At 26.7% G+C, this 16,456-nt stretch overlaps 1 protein-coding gene across 1 annotated transcript; it reads right to left on the bottom strand.

Annotated features, from left to right (window-relative positions):
- Positions 1 to 1,378: 1,378 nt before the first annotated feature.
- On the bottom strand, positions 1,379 to 3,601 carry LOC136077148 (uncharacterized). The gene is made up of 3 exons (XM_065791850.1): positions 3,156 to 3,601; positions 2,777 to 3,011; positions 1,379 to 2,678 (listed from the first exon to the last, which is right to left on the bottom strand). Exons 2-3 carry the CDS (start codon positions 2,850 to 2,852, stop codon positions 2,215 to 2,217), a joined length of 540 nt encoding a protein of 179 aa, XP_065647922.1. The 5' UTR covers positions 2,853 to 3,011; positions 3,156 to 3,601; the 3' UTR covers positions 1,379 to 2,214.
- Between the last annotated feature and the right edge of the window lie 12,855 nt (positions 3,602 to 16,456).

Below are 16,456 nucleotides of genomic sequence, written 5' to 3'. Positions count from 1 at the left end.
AGAAGAAGAATTTCACATAACCTATGAAAAACAAGAATTTTATAAATGTCTCTGTAAGGACACGTTTTTATTATTTTATTATTACCCTGACCCTAACCCTAACCCTGACACGTTTTTATTATTAGGAAATATACACGGATAATTAAATAAAGTCAAAATTTTGAAGAGATCCTGCAACCAATCGCTTTTTCTTTAACTCTATTTACTTCATAAACAATTTTAAAACTATAGTCTAATTTTTATAAACTTAAACCAAGTAACTTTGCTAAAATTTAATTGCAAAACACAAAGCGGACAGCATATTGTCCGCTTTACGAAACGGTTCGTTTTAGGATGGATTTTTTATGCATATATGCCCGTTTTAAGCTTATTTACAAACATATATATACATATATACATATATACATATATATATATATATATATATATATATATATATATATATATATATATATATATATATATATATATATATATATATATATATATATATATATATATATATATATATATATATATATATATATATATATATATGTATTTCATGTTTTTTTCCTTAATCATACTTATAAATTAAAATTACTATGTGCAATCTCCGTTTTATCCAATCAAAAGTTGTTTACGTCAAAATAGTAACTGCGGAAGTTTTTATTACAGAAAAACATCAACGAAATTTTTAAGGTAAATCATGTTATTGTTCAAAAAATCAATATTTTCTCTATTAAAAGCAAAAAAAGTTTTTTTGATTTGTGGAGATCGAACAAAATAATTCTAACCACGCGATATGATGTATTCATACATTATATGAAGAGCTCATTTTTAAAACGCTGTAAATCCATTTTTTGGGTTTTGAGTAAATCGAATTTTTCTCCTGCATAAAGAAATTAAGTATTTTAGAATAAGTTATTATTGATTTAGTTAAACATGTACTTTATTAATAAGACTATAATGTCTACTGAAATCGAGCGGTATGAAATCGATGTATATTTTCAGTGGTTATTTTTGTTTTGTTTCAAAACGCTGTATATCCAAGTATTATTTATTAACAAAACGCTTTATATCCATTTCATTAATAAAATATATCTATTAATGAAACAAAATATTATTTTATTATGCATTCTAAGATCTACTTTAAAATTTTGTTATCCTTTAATATAAATCAGCAACTTTTTTTAAACAACTCACAAGTGCAACTATAAAAATGTATAAGGTGTTAATGAGTATTTTATCTTGTATTCAATAACGTTAATAAAAAAAACAACAAATTAAATCATGTTATGCTAGAAATTTTTTAAAATATTTGTATCTTAAATTAAACATGTTTACAAAATTCACAGCTAAAAAGCATTTAAATCAAATTATGAACTATCTTCTTCACTAAGGCTAGCATTATCTTCAGTGGCATTACAGAGTAGTATTTTATACATACTAAGACCGATAAGACGAAAAACATCGTCTTTCTTAGCAAGTTTAACACAGTTATTTAATTCCAAACGTTGAGGTCTAAATGTCTCCCATTTCTTTCGTTTTTTAGGCTCAGAATGGCAACTAAATGCAACTACTTCGAGCTTGTCTGAATTTATAAGAAGTTTTTTTGCTTCACTGATTTTAAATGATTTTTTGCTCATGACATTTTTGACTTCTGATTTGAAGTCATGTGCTGACCAATTCTGCCCGTAAACCATGACTTTTCCATGCCGGCTAAGTATGTTTATGTATTCATTAGGCTCAAAAATTTGGTCTCTTTTTTTAATATCTAGCTGAACTCGACCAAACACGCGATCAGCTAGCAGATATGAGTGACCTGGTTCTGGAAAAGTATGTGTAATCTGCAGTTTATTAAAATATTGTTTTCTTAGAGCTAGAAGCATACATGTCATATTTATGTTTTTGTTCTGGCCATAGCATGCATCAGAAAACAATCGAAGTGACGAGGCGTTGAAACATTTATCTTTTAAAACATTTTTAAGTAGATGTTCTATAGCTGAACAGATCATATTCGAATCTTTCCTATTTTTACACTCCATCCAAGTAAAAAAATATATATCGTTAACAGACTGAGACTTATCACCTTTATGAATAACAACACCAAGGACATAAAAATAAAGCTGTCTAGAATAGTAGGCTTCTCCGATTGATAATTTTGGTAGTACAAGGTTCTCCATCATGTCAAAACAGATAGTGATCTTATTGGGATGAATATCATTGAGAAGACTATAAAATTTTCTGGCTTTCCTTCGATGAAGAATGAAAAGAGCAGTTTTTAATTTTTTTTTGGTTATCAGTAATATTTTGGTTTTTCATAGCCAACTTATATGTTTGACATGTAGAGCATGTAACTGTTGCTGGGTATCCAAAAGCTAAATTGAAATGATTCATAAATACCCCATAATAATAATGGTAGCCTACAGTAGCTACAGTATAAGCATTGTTTTTATCCAAAAAAAGTTCGTACATCCGCTTTACATTTAAATCAGAGGGCAAATATTTACGTCCTGGAGCACCTTTTCTTCCATAATGAATTGCTCTACAATTAAAAGACTGAATATGGTTTTTAATAACTTCTTTCTTTTCAAAAAAAGCTATTTTCTTCCTGTCTCCTCCTCTATTTTCAGGTCTGGTTGTTCCATGTTCATACCAGTGTCTTGCAATTCTTAAAACTCTATCAGGTTTTATGGCTGGAATAAATTAATAAAATATTAACTTTTACTCATTAATTTTTTTTACAGGTAATTTTAAAGTAAATTTATTTTATACAAAGTAATTTTATACTTACACAATACTGAACAAAATGAAGCTTGGCAAACTCGTACTTTAATTCCCTCGCAGCATAAAAAGTACTCAATACTCATATTTCTTAACTTTATTCGATTATTTTATTTCACTCTGACTCTTTTAACACTGATTATATTAAGCATTGACAGTATAGTAGCATCTTGTGATACTTTATTTGCAATACTATAGAATTCTGTATGATGTTTTAGCAAATTATCCTTTGTTATATCTCGAGCCTGAAATAAGTCAATCAATAAATAATTATTTTGCCATAAACACAAATTATACCAAGTAATCTTACATTGTGTATAATAAAACTTTAAACTCATAACTAAATTATAATTTCAACATACGAAGATCATTAAATTAAAAAAACTCACTTTGCAGTAACCTGAAACATGATTACATGATATAGTAGGAATTTTTCCTCCGCTTGAATGTCTAAATAACTTATTTTTCTCTCTTGCAGAGCATTGTTTTTTTTTTTTTTTTCGTGATTTTATCGTTGACACAACACTTTCATCTAAACCATCCAAATCAGCCATATTTATTATTATTATTTAAATATGACTATTGCGCTTGCGTGGAGTTAACTTTATATAAGCACGGATTGGTCAAAAAAATATACAGCACATTGAAAATAAACTAAAAAAATTATACAGCGTTTTGAAAATAAATAACTTTTAGAGCCTAAATAAAAAAAAAAAATTAAACCTAATTAACTAGTTACAAACATGACTTAAAAGTATCTAACTTTCTCTTCAAAATTATCCACGTAAGACTTAAAGGAATGAACATTTATATCAACGAGGATTTCTGTTACAAACCTGCTCAAATACGAAAAGATTTAAGAGATAAAATGTTAAGAGAAAGAAAACTAGGAAAGTATGCGTTTATCTCCTACGACAAACTTATCGTTCGTGAATGGGCAGAAAAGAAAATTGTCGCAAAAAATCGCCAAGTATAAATTAATTTTTTATTTTTTTATACTTAATATTTTATGGGATATTTTTAAATTTTTTATTCTTCAAATTTTTAACTTGATATTTTTAAATGAATGTAACATTTACATTTATCTTAAGCTTAAATTCTTACCGAAATTCTTTTATTTCTATATTTAAAAACTAAAAAATGCACTCAAAACATGCAAATAATTTTGAGTTTAATTCTTTTGACTTTTTTCAAACAATAAACAATGAAACTGATTCAATTTATTTTAGTAAAGCAGGTGCTTCGTTAAACAATTGTTTTTATTTTTACAACAATGAACTAAGAAAATTCTTGAGCGAGATCGCTTAAATGTGATACATTTTAACATAAGAAGTTTAAAAAAGAATTTTGAAAATTTTAAGAATAATATTGAGGAAACTTAAATTTTTTTAACGTTATATGCCTAACAGAAACTTGGTGTAGTTCTGACGAGGCTATATCTAACTCGAATCTTCACCTGCCAGGTTTTAATCCTGATTTTTTAGCACGTAAAACAAAAAAAAGAGGCGGTTGAGTACTTTTTTATGTAAGTGAAGGAATGCGGTTTATAATTAGGCCTGACATGAGTATTTCTGATGCCGATAAAGAGGTTTTAACAATAATTAGTTTCAAGTCCTTTTTAATTACTGATATTATAACAAAATGTACAAGAGAAAAGAAATTAAATTACAATATTGGTGACATAAATTTAGACGCATTAAAATATCACGTAAATTACAAAATTAATAGTTTTTATAATGATTTATTTGAAAACGGTGCAATTCCGCTTTTTATTAACCAACAAGAGTAACTTTAAAGTCAGTATCTTTAATAGATAATATTATGACAACAGACACTTTTAATGAATCTCTTAAAAAAGGGTTAATTAAAAATGATGTTTCAGATCATTTTCCTATCTTCTTTTCAATAAATACTGATATTGAACAATTACAAATAAAAAAAACAAGTTATCCTAAAACGCTGTTTCAGTGAAGTAAATATTGCATCATTTAATGAACAACTATCATTACTACATTGGAAACATATAAATTTTTTGTCGGAAGCAAATGTGGTTTATAACTCATTCTTTAGAACATTCTATGAAGTTTATGATGCAAACTTTCCACAATACAAAGTTAACTTAAACAAAAAAAGCTTAAAGTCACCATGGATTACTAAAGAACTCAGGAAATCTTCCAAAGTTAAACAAAAATTGTATATAAAGTATTTAAAGTCAAAAACAGATAAAAATAAGGAAATTTATAAAAATTATGTAAAGCTTTTTGAAAGTCAAAAAAAAAAACTTAAAAAAAAAATACTATTCAAACTTATTAGAGAAGTTTAAGAATAATGCTAAACGCACATGGCACATTTTAAATAAAATTACTGGCAATCAAAAAATTAAAACATGCAACTTACCAAAATTTATTAAAAACAATAATGATTTCTTATAAAATCCTAAAGATATAGCAAATCAAATAAATAATTTTTTTGTAACAATTGGTCCAAATTTAGAAAAAAATATTCCAATTATAACTAACACAATTAATGATCTTAATCTTCCGATAATTTCTATATTTAATAACTTTGAACTTTCGATTAAAGAGTTTGAATGTGCTTACAAAATGCTAAAAATCAATAAATCGATAGGCCCAGATCAAATAAATGGTAACGTTATAATCAGTTCTTACGAGGTCATAAAAACTATACTCTTTCAGGTCTTTAGTTGTTCAATTAAAGAAGGTATATTTCCTGATCAACTAAAGATAGCCAAAGTTACACCAATATTTAAAGGAGTGGGGGGGGGGGGGATTATCAAATATAACTAATTATTGTCCAATTTCTGTACTTTCTGGTTTTTCAAAGATTTATTAAAGGATCCTTTACAAAAAAATTTATGATCATCTTTCTAAAAATAAAATACTAAGTACAACCCAATATGGGTTTAAAAATCATAATTCCACTGAACACGCAGTGCTTTATCTGACTCGAAATATTGCAGATTCGTTTGAAAAATCACAATTTACTCTTGCAGTGTTCATAGATCTATCAAAAGCCTTCTATACGATAAATCATGAGATTCTTATTAAAAAACTAGAAAATTATGGAATCTGTGGTAATTTTCTAAAATTACTTAAGAGCTATTTAAGCAATCGTAAACAGTTTGTGCAAATTGATGTATCCTCTACAACAAATTTACTAGATATAACATGTGGTGTCCCCCAAGGGTCTATACTAGGACCACTTCTTTTTCTCATTTATATCAATGATCTTTGTAATGCCTCAAATTTAAAAACAGTAATGTTTGCTGATGACACAAACTTTTTTTTGTCTAGCAATAATATCATAACACTATTTAATGACATGAACATAGAGCTAATTAAAATTTCAAAATGGTTTAAGTCTAATAAATCAATTAACATAGAAAAAAACTAAATGGACTCTATTTCATCCAAAATCCAAAAAGCATCTTTTGCAAAATGATATGCCTCAATTATATATAGATAATATTCAAATAAAACAATCAAAAGTTATACTTTTTCTTGGTGTTTTTATTGATAAAAACCTTACGTGGAAAAATCATATTGAAAAACATACAAGGCGCAACAAAGTTTCAAAAAATATTGGGGTATAATATAAAGCGAGAAGTTTTGTAAATAGACACGCATTAATTTAACTTTATTACTCACTTATTCAATGCCATCTAAATTATTCAAATATCGCATGGGGCAGTGTTAAAAAATTTCAATTAGATCCTCTTTATCGGCAACAGAAGCATCTAGCACGACTAATAAATTTAAAAAGATCGTTTTACTCATGCAAAACCACTTTTATTCAAAATGAGTATTCTTAATATATACCAACTAAATGTTTTTAACACTCTTTGCTTTATATTTAAATGTAAGATAAACTTAGCCCCAATACCTTTTCAAAATTTATATGCAATAAAGCCCAAAAACAAATATAATCTAAGAAATGACAATTTTATTTATCAACATTATTCGCATACAAATTTTGGAAGGTCTCTTAAGGCCGTTTTCCACACGACGAAAAAAATCGCGCGAAGCAAATTTTTTCGCCATGACGAAACGCTATTTTGATTTCCACTTATAATTTTAATTATAAATCGCGCTACATTTTGTCTATATCAACAATAAAAATGGTAGCAATAAATCTACGCTGTATGCTTCTAAAAACAAAATTATTAAATTTAAAAATTTATCATTTAATTAAAGTTAGTTTTTTTATATATAAGAATTTAATTTAATATTTTAAAGGAATTTTAAAGAAAATAAACGCTAATAACCTCTGATAGGACAAGTTCTGTTGAAAAACTCTTACTGCAAGAAGCAACATTTGGTTCAACTCTACATGGAGAAACCTCTTCTTGTGAAATAAAACTTTCGGAATTGAAAGAATTATTAAATTCATCTTTATTTGATGAATTTACAAATGTTGACAAATATTCAGGGTGAATTCTAAGCAAGTCGATTAGAACGCTAAGTTGAGCATTTTGTTCAGTTGCCATTTTTAAAAAACAACGTGCTTTCGTTTTTTTTCACTGTTGACATCACGTGAAATAATATTCAAAATTTGATTGGTTTTCGCCGATGGCGATTCGCAAAAAGTCGAAATGATTTCGACTTTTTTTTTTCGCTGCAGCGAAATGCTTGATCAGCAAAATTGTCAAAAATGTTTAATGTGCGCATGCTTATCGACGAAAAAATTCGCTTCGCGCGAATATTTCGCTGTGTGGAAAACGGCCTTTATATCTTATCGCGCAGCTTATTTGTGGAACCAAATAGTGTTAAAAAATTTTGATTTTTCCCAAAGTTGGAATTTTTCTTCTTTCAAAAACAAACTGAAAAAAGTTATTTTCTCAATAGAAAATATTTTCGAGTTCTTCTGATCTCGTTTACTTTTATAAGTGTTTCTAAATGTAATTAAAAATATTTGTTTTTATTTTTTATTGTTTTTTTAATCGGTATTTTATTTGTATGACGGTTTTCATAAAAACGGTATTTACTAATTTCAAATATTTAATTTTATTTTTTTATTGTTTAGTTAAACGGTGTTTTATAATTGAGGTTATTTTATTTGTATGAAGGTTTTCTTAAACGGTATTTACTTTTTATTTTATATTTTTTTGAAATAATTGGTTTATAATTTTTGTATTGTTAAACGGTTCTCGCTGACAGGATCTTATGATCCTCTTCGGGTTTCCGTGTTCTTCATATATTATGTACCAACGACACTTTTACCAGAGAATATTGTTAAATGAACAAAAAAAAAGGAAAAATATATATATATATATATATATATATATATATATATATATATATATATATATATATATATATATATATATATATATATATATACATATATAAATTGATTTCTTTATTTCGGAAATTTTTTGGTAATTTGTTAAAAAGATAATAATTAATTCAATTTTTTAAATATATTTTCTTTTTTATGCTCAATAATTTGTTGTACGTATCGTTGGTGATCATCGTAAACGAGGGTTCATAATTAAAAACAAATTTTAGAATTTTCAATAACACAGGGAAGTTATTGTAATTTTATGCATCGTTAAATATTGAGTTTTATTTAACTTCTTTTTAATCTAGTTAATTTCAGTCTGCATTAGCATCATTCTTAAGGAAAGAAAAAAATTCTTATATATGAAAATCATTGTTGTACATTTTATTCGTAAAAGATCTTTATCAAAAATTTGATTACTCTTAATAAAAATAACTTTACTCGCCTGGCCACTATAAAAATATTAAAAGGGAAGGGGGCTCTTAATTAGCGATGTTGTGAAAATATTAACGAAACTTAAATTTCGAATAACAAAAGGAAGTTTTAGTAAATTGCAAAAAATTAAATTACCGTTTACTAAAAAATATTGAGATAAAAAGACCGTATTATAGAGATGTTTTGAGCAGACTTCAACAAGACCCGAGTCCGGTCAACTTGGTTTAAAAGATGAGATTATGTCACGTTAGCAACTATTAACGTAACATGACCTCAAAAGTCAATTTAAAACATTTTTGGCAGTAAAATGTGATAGTACTTATTAAGTATAATTGTGATAGTATAGTGAAAATACTATTTTAAGATTTTTTGGCTCATAAAATGGATTAATGACTTGAATTGAATTGGTTTTGGTATCTTGCTATAGTTTGTTGTTAATGTTTGTTAATTTGTATTTAATTTACAATATTAAAATAGTTTAAAAGAACTTTAAAATTTTGTAAATTAATTCAATCCAGAAGTTTAAAAAGTTTTTACTTTTATTGGAGTAATTAAAGTGGATTAGGAATCGACTTAAATGTTTGTTTATTTTTCTGTTTAGATGATTACAGAAATATTGAAGTAAAAAAAGATTTTCTTTTTTAAAACGAAATTAAAGTACTTTTTTATATATATCTGCTTTCTTTGTAATAAGTTTAAATTTTTAGGTTTTAAAAAACTTGACACTTTAATTATAAACTTTTTATCATAAGTTTTAAAATAATATTTTTTTTTTAATTAAAAAAATATATATATACATATTAAAATTACACTGAGTTGTAGAAAAATAATTACAGTTTATTAATAAAGTAATAGATTATTAGAGTAGATTAAATAGATTAAACTTCTAATTAATCTACTTAATAACCTACTACTAAAATAAAGATTTACTATCAATTGTTTGTTTGTTTTTCTGTTTATTTGACAGTAATAAGGAGAATGGTAGTACGTTTAAAAATTTATAAAGTAACTAAACTGTTTTTTAAAATTTTGTTTTGTCTTTGAAGTTGAAGAATAGGTTTTTAATATCTTAAGCAATAAGTCCAAGAACTTCAGTCCTACTTAAAACTATTTTGTAAATAATAAAGAGAAGTAAGTTGAAATTCTTAGTAAGACATACTGTTGTTCGCCGAAATCAAAAAGTAACGAAAATTTCGAAATTTTATCTTCTGTATTTCAAATTTTTATTGTGGATGTTGTACACATTGTACGAGAAAAAAATTTTGTAATAACCATTTACGAAAACCAACTTTGGAAACAAATCATTTCGAAAGAATAATTGCAAAACAGACTTTTCAGAAGGAGCATTTCGAAATGTGCGCTTACGGAAACGGCACAAAAGCATTCATAAAACTGTTATACAAAAAATGTTGCTATTTATTGTTTAAATAAAATAATTCTGTTAAATGATTCTTTAATAATTTATACATATATATCTGGTATATATATCATATATATACCAGATATATTTTTTCTAATTTACTTATATGCTTTATATGAAAACATTTATAACTGATTTATATATACTTTCTCAAAGCTTTTTAAATATGACCCTGCAGTGTTTTCCCGTGTACTCATCTTATATATATATATATATATATATATATATATATATATATATATATATATATATATATATATATATATATATATATATATATATATATATATATAATATATATATATATACATATATATATATATATATATATATATATATATATATATATATATATATATATATATATATATATATATATATATATATATATATATATATATATATATATATATATATATATATATATATATTTATATCAAATGAATAACAACAACTTTTGATGGAACTCTGAGTTTCATATTAGTAAGTTTTACTCCTTTATATGACAATATATGAAATTTCTCGCGGAGACAAAGGTTGCAAACTTTAGAGGGTTGATTGTATGGCTTACATCGTGCTATTATTTTCCATGTAACAACAGGTTTTATTTTTTTCGATTTTAGCTTCCATATTTCTTTAAAAAGTTCAGTGTCCTTTTTATATCTGGGTACATTGAAAGATTTAAAATGGTTGGCATATCTTAATTTATATGTGGTTTCACTTATACCGAAATAAACATTATCTTTGAATTGAGGATCTCCAGAATTTACAGTGGCTTGGTATACTACATTGTTAGAAAGGCATTGGTTATTTAACGGACAAATTTTTTTGTCTATGTAGTTGCATAGACAAAAAAAATTTTATTTTAAAAAGTTTTATTTTTTATTTTTAACGAAAAGTTTTATTTTTATCGCTTTGTAAAATTTTATTGTTGTGTTCATTTATTAAAGACTTGACATTAGGCATACAATTATAGCTAATTTTAATATAGTTTCGATTAAAACTTTTATGAAGCTTGTGTCCTACTGGAAAGTGTTGGTCAATTAAAGCTAAGAAGCGATTTCCAATTTTAGTTTCAATATTTTTGATAAACGGGGGTTTGTACCATATAATTTTACGTTTGCGATGTCTTTTTTAATTTTTGTTTGTTTGCGGTTGGTAAGTGAGTTTTGAATTGTACCCTGATTTACGTAAAGCCTCTCATACAGAAGAATGGCATTATTGAAAACAGTTTCATTTACTGCCATAGTCGATAATCTTAACTCAATTGTGCGAGGGATCTCTTTTATTATATTAGGTGGATGGTTTGATTCAGAATGAATATACAAAAGCATGACCGTCGTCAAGTTACAAGCCAAAATAATTTTTATCGAAATGTTGAGAGGGCTGAAACAATACAAAAATACCAACTAGTTTGCACACTTCAGCTCCATCAAATGCTTCCATTGTGACATCAAATAATCCGCCTTTTTTCTTTTTCCAAGCTTCATCGTTTTTAAGAATTAAAGAGTTTCTTGCATAATATATTAATTTTTTATCGTCGTCATTTATAATAACATGTTGTTCGGCGAAATTGATTGCATTGGTAAGTGTGTTTTCACTAATAGATGGGTAAAAATAATTTATATCAAAAATTAGAAATTTGCAAAGGTGTTTATTATTGATTTTTTTAAACCAATCTATAACAAATTGGGTGCTTTGCCATTGAATAAACTGTAGTTACTGATTAAACTGTTGTTTGTATTTTTTAATTCGTAAATATTTTTAGATAATATGATTTTACTAATTCTTTTTTCTCGTTTTTCGAACGATTCAAAAGGCAAACTAAAGGGTTGTTAATAAAGTTATCATTATGGTCTTTTAAAGTGAAAAAACAGCCGGACGATCCGTTTATCTCAATATTTTTAAACGCTTCATGGTAGATTAAAAGGTTTTTTCTTCTTTATTTATTCAATCTTTTAATTCTGGCATCGATTTTTTTTAGGTAAAACTATTTGCATTTATTAGCAATTTTTTGTATTCATCTTTAGATAATTTATACAAATTAGATGTTTTGTCTGCCCTTATTAATGTTTTATGCGACGTACGTATGGATTTTAAATCTTTTTGCATATTATTTAGAAACTTGCAGTTTATGTTGCAAAATTTCTTTAATAAATGCACATAACAATAAAATTTTACAAAGCGATAAAAATAAAACATAAAAAAAATGCAACTGCATATACAAAAAAATTTGTCCGTTAAATAACCAATGCTTTTCTAACAATGTCGTATACCAAGCCACTGTAAATTCTGGAGATCCTCAATTCGAAGATAAAGTTTATTTCGGTATAAGTGAAACCACATTTAAATTAAGATATGCCAACCATCTTAAATCTTTCAATGTACCCAGATATAAAAAGGACACTGAACTTTCCAAAGAAATATGGAAGCTAAAATCGAAACAAATAAAACCTGTTGTTACATCGAAAATAATAGCACGGTGTAAGCCGTACAATCAACCATCTAAAGTTTGCAACCTTTTTCTCCGCGAGAAAATTCATATATTGTCATATAAAGGAGTAAAACTAACTAAATAAAAGATATGAAATAGTATCAAAAGTGCCGGCATTCACAAGAAATTTTTACTATCCTTATTCGACACCAGGGACTAAAAGCCTTTGAGGTCTTGTTGTTTTTGATTTGTTTTGCTTTTGTCAAGTCAGAACTCGTTCCTCCTTAATTTTAATTTGTAATTTTTAAACGGTTTTGTGACGTGACGAAATACACAATGGGTGATGATTGCCGAAAGGCATGAAACTTAGAGTTCCATCAAAAGTTGTTTTTATATATATTTATATATATATTTTATATAAATAAATATTGCTCTATTATTTAATAACATTAAACACTCTTAAACGCACAAGAGTATTATTATTATCATTATTATTATATAATAATACATTATCTATTTTGTATATATATATATATATATATATATATATATATATATATATATATATATATATATATATATATATATATATATATATATATATATATGCATTTATTTACAAAATAGATAATGTATTACTATGGTATAATAATAATAATACAAATACTCTTGTGCGTTTAAGAGTGCTCAATATTATTATATAATAGAGCAATATTGCGCGACAAAATGATAAGGCACCCCAAAAAAATTTTTTAAAACTCTACTTCACATTTATATTTAAAAACTAATTTTTGTATTAAAGGAGAACAATAGGATTACAAGACGAAACAACATTTAAAAAAGTTTATATTTACCCTAGCTCGAATTTTATATAAAAAAAAATTGGTTTTTTAGTGTGACAAAATTATAAGAGGCTTTTTGAAAATAATCATATAAATTGACATTTATACAAAAAGACGTCTCATTTATAAACAATCAATCGTGGGTACTTTTACCACTTTTTTTAAATCACTTCAATCATTTTCAAAGGTAAAGAATTGTACAGTTTTTTTATGTACGAAATGCCAATTGCATCCTTTGCAGATTCGATCGACGATTTCAAGTCAGCTGGTGAACTATATTGTTAAACACCTTTCAACACTGTATGTGACAGCTGTGCTTAAGCATTTTCCATAATGTTCTTGTCTTAAGATCTAGGTGAGCAATTCAATGTTTCAATTTTACCGCTGTTTAAATATTCGTTTACTATCTTAGCTGTATGAACGCTATTATTATCTTGCTGAAAAACAAAGTTTTTACCACCAATTACAGATGCTTTATGTTTTAAAAATTATTGAACAACTAAAAGATCATATTTAGCTTTCCTTTTACCGTCAATTAAATGAGTTTTTGATTTACCATGATACCCAATCGCACACCAAATCATTACACCACCATCACCCATTTGTCGCCGTTGCTGTGTTACTGGTCCTTTACGCAAATTGTGAAAATAATTACATTTTGCCGCCCCATCAAGACAAAGTTATTTTTTGCCAGAATATACTAGTTGTTGCCACTCTTCTTTCCATGTTACGTGGTCCTTTGCAATAGTTATTCGATTGTTTATGTTATTTGTTGTCAGAGGTGGTTTTCACTTTAGTATTTTGCGCGAAAGATTAAAAGCATAATGAATAACTTACTGAAGTGCACATAAATTAGCAATCACACCTTCTTCTGCATTAACTTGACGTGCAGTTAATGAAGAATTTGAAACTTTTCTCAACAACTTTTGCCTATCACAGTCACTCATTGTTGATGGGCACCCGGGACTACTTTTTACTCCATACTTAAGAGGACTATTAACGTAGTTTTTGATCACAGTTCGGCTGCGTCCTATAGCTCTAACCATAAAACTAACGGAATGAGCCATATTTGATAAGTTAGAAAACACTTTTTCTTATCTGGACTCAACGGTGCAGCACGACCCATTATTAACTAATTTGTTATTTTATTCTCAATAAAAAAAAAACCTAAACTAAAATTTTAGCAGTTCACAAAAGTTTACTGTTAAATAACCTTCTGTGGTATTTACATCAAATAAATATTCTTTTGACCAAAACTTTGTTTTGCAAACAAAACGTTTTTTGTAAAATTGCGTTATAATTTTGTCACACTGAAAAAACTTGTTCTTTTCTTTATAAAATGAACCCGTCGTTTCGTAAAGGGCACAAGTCCATTTATTCAAACTTTTCAGGATCAACAAAAATAAGTTTTTTAGAGAAGAAGTCTATGGTCCTAAAGAAACAAAACATATGAGTAGATAAAAAAAAAAGCATACATAAATTTTTGAGTTTTATTTATTATAAAAATTTAACATATAATACATATATCTTTAATTAAAATTTATGAGCTTATGCCTTTTTCATAATGAACACTTTGTTATATATAAAAATCCCAAGATTATCAAAATAGTAATGATTTATTATTACATTAAAACAATTATTGTTAGTTAATCATCACTTATTTCCTGGAAATCATTGTTTGTCAAAGTTGTTGGCCATACAAAAAGCTCTGTATAGAAGTTTTTATACTCTTCTATTGAATATATTTTTTTATTTTTTTCAAATCTGATATTTTTTTATCATTGACAGACAATTTTTCAGCATATGCAGGAGTACTACTTAATGGTAAGGTTGATCTTGTACCCATCCTTTGTAATGGCTGGAAATCATAACTGACTAAGGAATCTATGGATTCATGTGTTGCCACTAAACCTGGTGTGGTCTTAGAGAACGTGAAATGTGAAACTTTTGAAATACCAAATGTTACTTTTTTGTCCTTGACTACTCCTCTTCCATAGGAATCCACAGATAACACAACTTTCATATAATAATTTGGCCACCATTTTTTTACATCAATAATGTCTTCAGTTTTAGGCCTTCTAATATCAAATTTTTTGTTTGCCGCAGCTATAAGATTTTCATACTCTGTTGGTGTGTAAATTCGGTGTTTTTTTTGAATATGTCGCTTTGCTGTTTCAAACATTCTATCGTTTGGCAAGAATAAGTGACCTCTTTTTGGTATGTAATATTGTATCTCATTTATATTGCTACCTAGTTCAGCTATCAGTGATAAAAGTATGCGGATTATGGCATGATTTCTATTTTGGCCTGCACAACCATCAGAAAATAGGTGCAGTTATTTGACTTCGTTGACAATGTTTTTTTTAAATATAATCCAGCACAAAGGTACATATTTCGTTGAGACCTTTGTTAGCAACTCCTTCGCAATATGAATAAAATAATGATTTACCCGTTTTAAAATTGTATATGCAAAACTCATACAGCCATGTTGACGTAGGTAAAATATTTCCTGGACAGGGATATGTGGAAGTGGCAAATTTTGCATAAAATCAAATGCAATCTCATACACATTTGGATTATTTTTGCACTTAATTTCAACTTCCTGTATTTTTTTGTAAAATTTGTATGCTTGTCTTTTCTGGATCTCAATATTTGCTTGATAGATTCTTTTTGCATTCTCATTAACGTGTGGGTTTTTAGTTTAATTTTTAACTCTTCACACAGTCCACAAACATCAACTTGCTTTCTACCAAAGGATAAACTAAAATATTTTTGGAAATATTTAAAGTAAAACTTATATTTAACAGGATGATCTGGATATTTTTGTTCGTATATGATGTTTTACTTCCAATCATTGGTGATAAAACATGAGTGAATAAACAAAAATTTGAGAACAAATACAGTATATATTATATATTAAAAAACAAAAAGCTAATCTGCAAGAAGCACCTGTCTGTCTTGGTGCCACATCATTTTCTTTGTGGTTTTTATAAGCTTCTCCTGCAGTTTTGGCTTTTTTTATTTTTTCATGCTTGTAATTTTCACTATTCCTTATACCAGGCACTATTTTTTTAGATGCATATACATTTTCAGCAAGCTCAAGACTTTCCATTTTTGTAAAAAATAAAGTGAGATTACATCACTTCAATTGCGCTTCGTTTTACTTGAAAAAGACCGGAACTTGTGCCATTTTCGATCAGACTTTAATTTTCATATTCATTTAAAGTTGACTTGTGGTATATGAAAATGTGTCTCCTT

Source organism: Hydra vulgaris, chromosome 02 (assembly GCF_038396675.1).
Source record: "Hydra vulgaris chromosome 02, alternate assembly HydraT2T_AEP".
Lineage (NCBI taxonomy): Eukaryota > Metazoa > Cnidaria > Hydrozoa > Anthoathecata > Hydridae > Hydra > Hydra vulgaris.
Note: the sequence above shows the minus strand (reverse complement) of the source record. Positions and strands in the feature narration are given on the sequence as shown.